The sequence below is a fragment of the Myzus persicae genome, unplaced genomic scaffold (genome assembly GCF_001856785.1).
Source record: "Myzus persicae strain clone G006 unplaced genomic scaffold, MPER_G0061.0, whole genome shotgun sequence".
Lineage (NCBI taxonomy): Eukaryota > Metazoa > Arthropoda > Insecta > Hemiptera > Aphididae > Myzus > Myzus persicae.
The window spans coordinates 2,982-6,829 of NW_019100886.1; the positions used below are offsets into that span (position 1 = coordinate 2,982).

Sequence of the window (3,848 nt, forward strand, 5' to 3'; positions counted from 1 at the left end):
GCGTTGTCTTATCGTTAGGAGAAGAGTGAAGAGTAGGCCTATAAAACAGGGACCCAGCCACCCGATATTCAGACGTGATTTACCAGAGCCAGTACGAGCACCTTCACGCCAGTCGACTCTCTGATAAATTTCAATGTACCAGAAATATTCTATCAGTTTTTATATGTCGAATAAAGTCTATGTTCACAATAATCTAAAATTGATTTAGAATTATTTACACCTTATCATCTTTCATCTTGTACACCACAATCTGTGGGCTGGACCACTACAATATTATATTCAAATACATGCCTATTTCCATAGTACTTTGAGAAAATATTATGTTGTGTACCTACTATGAAATTATTGTAAAATTGATAATTATAGGTAGGTACTAATTAATAATTGGAATATATTTATATTCAGACACATACACGGGGAACGTGAAGGAAGATGGTTAGTACACCTTCCTATTCATATGGGTTTGTGTGGGTTTTATGACGAAAAAGGAATAAAATGTATGCTAGTAGGTATACACGGGTGTCACCGGTTTCCGCCAAAAATTACCTTTCCGTTTTCCGCCAATACCTTTTTCCGCCAAATTAGAAAAAACGTCATTCCTTTTTCCGCCAATTATAAATTATAGAATTTTAAAGTTTGGGAACCCTTATCCGTAAAGATTTAATAATTTTACATATTTTTTTATGGAACTATATAATATTATATTGTATAGGTACACACTATATAGAGTTAAATAATAATATTTTTTCCAGTTATTACTTATTATATAATAGTAATGATCAGTTTACCGACAAAATAAGTCAAGAAATATAATTTTATCATAACACTTATTACGATAAACCTATGGTTTATTTTGTGATATAATAGTCTATATTATGGTACCTATATAATATCTTATATGGTTTTATAGATATACATAATATTATCTTATCTGTCATCTGATATCATACTGCAATAGTTTGTTCGATTTGTTAAAAATATTACGGTATTGAGTACTGAGTAGTGACTAGTGACCACCGATCAGTGGATAGTGTTTGATGTGTTTTAACTAATATAAGCTACAGTATAATGTCTGCACAATTAATTACCAGTAAACGCGAAAATCCACAAATTGTAATTGATAATTTTAAATTTAGTAAAGCATATGAAGGAAAAAATAAAGTGCGTTGGAGATGTATTAACAAAGTATGTGATGCAAAAGTATATACAAAAAAAAATTCCGACAATGAAGTATTCTACACGGAAAATGAACACCATCACGAAGCTGTAAATGAAAATACCATAAATCGGCAAATTGTTAATACCTCGTGCAAAAGGAAAGCGCTAGAAGACGTAAGTACAAGACCAAAAAAAATCATTTTACAAGAATTAATACATAATGAGTGTGCCAAAGAAATAACAGTAAACGACATTAATAGAATAAGAAAAAATATGTACGAAAAGAGACGCAAAACCCTCCCAGCAAATTCAAAATCCATTTCTGAGGTACACCAAGCTTTAAATGTATTAAATATTGAAACAAAACAAAAAGAAAATTTCTTACTATTAAATAATGAAAAAGAAAATATAATTATTTTTTCGTGTTACACAAATTTACAATTTTTGACTTCGGTAGATACTGTTTATATGGATGGGACATTTGATTATTGTACTCGCTTTTTTATGCAAATGTTTACTATCCATGGATTTCAAAACGGTCACTATGTTCCACTCATATTTTGCTTATTACCAAATAAACTAACATCTTCCTATGTTTTTGCACTTCGTTCTATTTGTCAAAAATGCAAAGATATGAATTTGATTTTTTCACCTGCAAATGTGACTATTGATTACGAAAAAGCTATTATAAATGCAGTTACTGAAGTTTGGCCAGAAAGTAATATAATTGGTTGTAGATTTCATTTGACTAATTCTTGGTGGAAGAAAATACAATCTCTTGGTTTATCAATTGAATATAAAGAAAAAAATTCGGAAATCGGCAAATGGTTACGACACACATTTGGTCTTTTGTTTCTTGATGCGCAGGAAGTATCAGATTGTTTTTCATATGATTTTATGAGTGATCGTCCTGTTAATGAACTATTAACAAAATACTCCGACTACTTAGTAGATAATTACATAGGAGACGATTGTTCTTACCCTCCATCACTGTGGGCTTCATTATCGGCAAGTTTAACTAGGACGACGAACGCGTGTGAATCATTTCACGCTGTATTCAAAGATCATTTTTATAAACGAACACCACATATAATACCATGGATCACTGTACTTATAGAAAATATTCAAACTAATGTCTATGTTACTTTAAAGAGTATTAATGAATGTAAAACACCAAGAAAAAATATGAACGATAAACGTAAACGAAATGAAGAATTAATTTCAAAATACCAACGAGATGAAATCAGTAGATATGAATTTGTAAAACTGATATCAAATCATTATGCTAAATAAGGTTCGAATAAAATATTATATACTTATATTATATTATATATTATTTAATTTAATTTTAACTATGTTTCAGTTTTTTACAATGTGATTTCAAATTTCAATTTCAAGTTTCAACCAATCATCGAGCGCTAACATATTGACATATTGTCATCAAAACAATGCAAATATAAATATAATTTTTTTTAATACTTATATCTATTGTACCTACCTAATAAGTGTTATGATAAAATTATATTATTTAACTCTATAGTGTGTACCTATACAATATAATATTATAGTTCCATAAAAAAATATGTAAAATTATTAAATCTTTACGGATAAGGGTTCCCAAACTTTAAAATTCTATAATTTATAATTGGCGGAAAAAGGAATGACGTTTTTTCTAATTTGGCGGAAAAAGGTATTGGCGGAAAACGGAAAGGTAATTTTTGGCGGAAACCGGTGACACCCGTATACACTACCATGTGCGACTATTGCTGCGAGCTGAATAGGTAGGATCGCACTGATCGCTGATGTTTCTTTGGTTACAGTATCTTAGATCTTTTTTATTTAACTTAAACTTTAAAGTCATGTTAATAATATTTAATCGAAAGTCGAAACACAATATACAGGCGCTGACTGGTATAAAAGGGCATAATATGCCAGTTGCTACATAATCTTTGGGAAAACAACATTTTTTTTGTGATTTGAGAAACAAAATTTTTGAAGTTTTAAAATTATTTCAATATTTTGTTTTTTTGTTTTAATAAAATGTATACGATAATATCACCTGCCGTCTAGTGGCGTCTAACATTAACCAACAGTGTACCAGAATATTCTAAATAACAATATTATGTAGTTGGATAATTGGCAACAACTGAACAACCTAAAGCTAAAGCAAAGGTGCACCTATATTATATCATCTCAGTCTGCTCCTATTTCCTAATATACTAAAAAAATAATAAATCTTTAAAAAGTTTTCAAAGAGTTTTTGCAGAATTTCACTATGTGACTTAGAAATTAGATATTCAAACGAAGTATAACAATGTTAGTTATTTCGTTGTAACTTGTAATTAAAAAACATTACTCCCGAGGACTTAAAACTGTTATGGTATACGTAGTAATAGTATACATTTGACTATGCTTAATGACATTTTAAAAATATTTGGATTAATTTAAGCTAGGTACTACTTACTTATTTATTCCATTAAAACCTATTCGCACTGTTCTACGGTGACGTGGTACTTATTGACACTCATTTATTTTTGTTACATTCTGTTGAGTCTGTACATAATATGCATTTAACACAGTCGGCAGTAAGTAAAATAATGGCAAGCAAAAAATGTAATAGATAAATAAGTAAATATCCGTGAGAATTATTATTGTATTATTAGGTAGGTGAATTTTTCAAAAAGTATTGA

General features: G+C 29.4%; 1 protein-coding gene across 1 annotated transcript; it reads left to right on the forward strand.

Annotated features, from left to right (window-relative positions):
• Positions 1-776: 776 nt before the first annotated feature.
• Positions 777-2,651, forward strand: LOC111026584. The gene is made up of 2 exons (XM_022304686.1): positions 777-2,452; positions 2,522-2,651. Exon 1 carries the CDS (start codon positions 1,069-1,071, stop codon positions 2,449-2,451), a length of 1,383 nt encoding a protein of 460 aa, XP_022160378.1. The 5' UTR covers positions 777-1,068; the 3' UTR covers position 2,452; positions 2,522-2,651.
• The last annotated feature ends 1,197 nt before the right edge of the window (positions 2,652-3,848 follow it).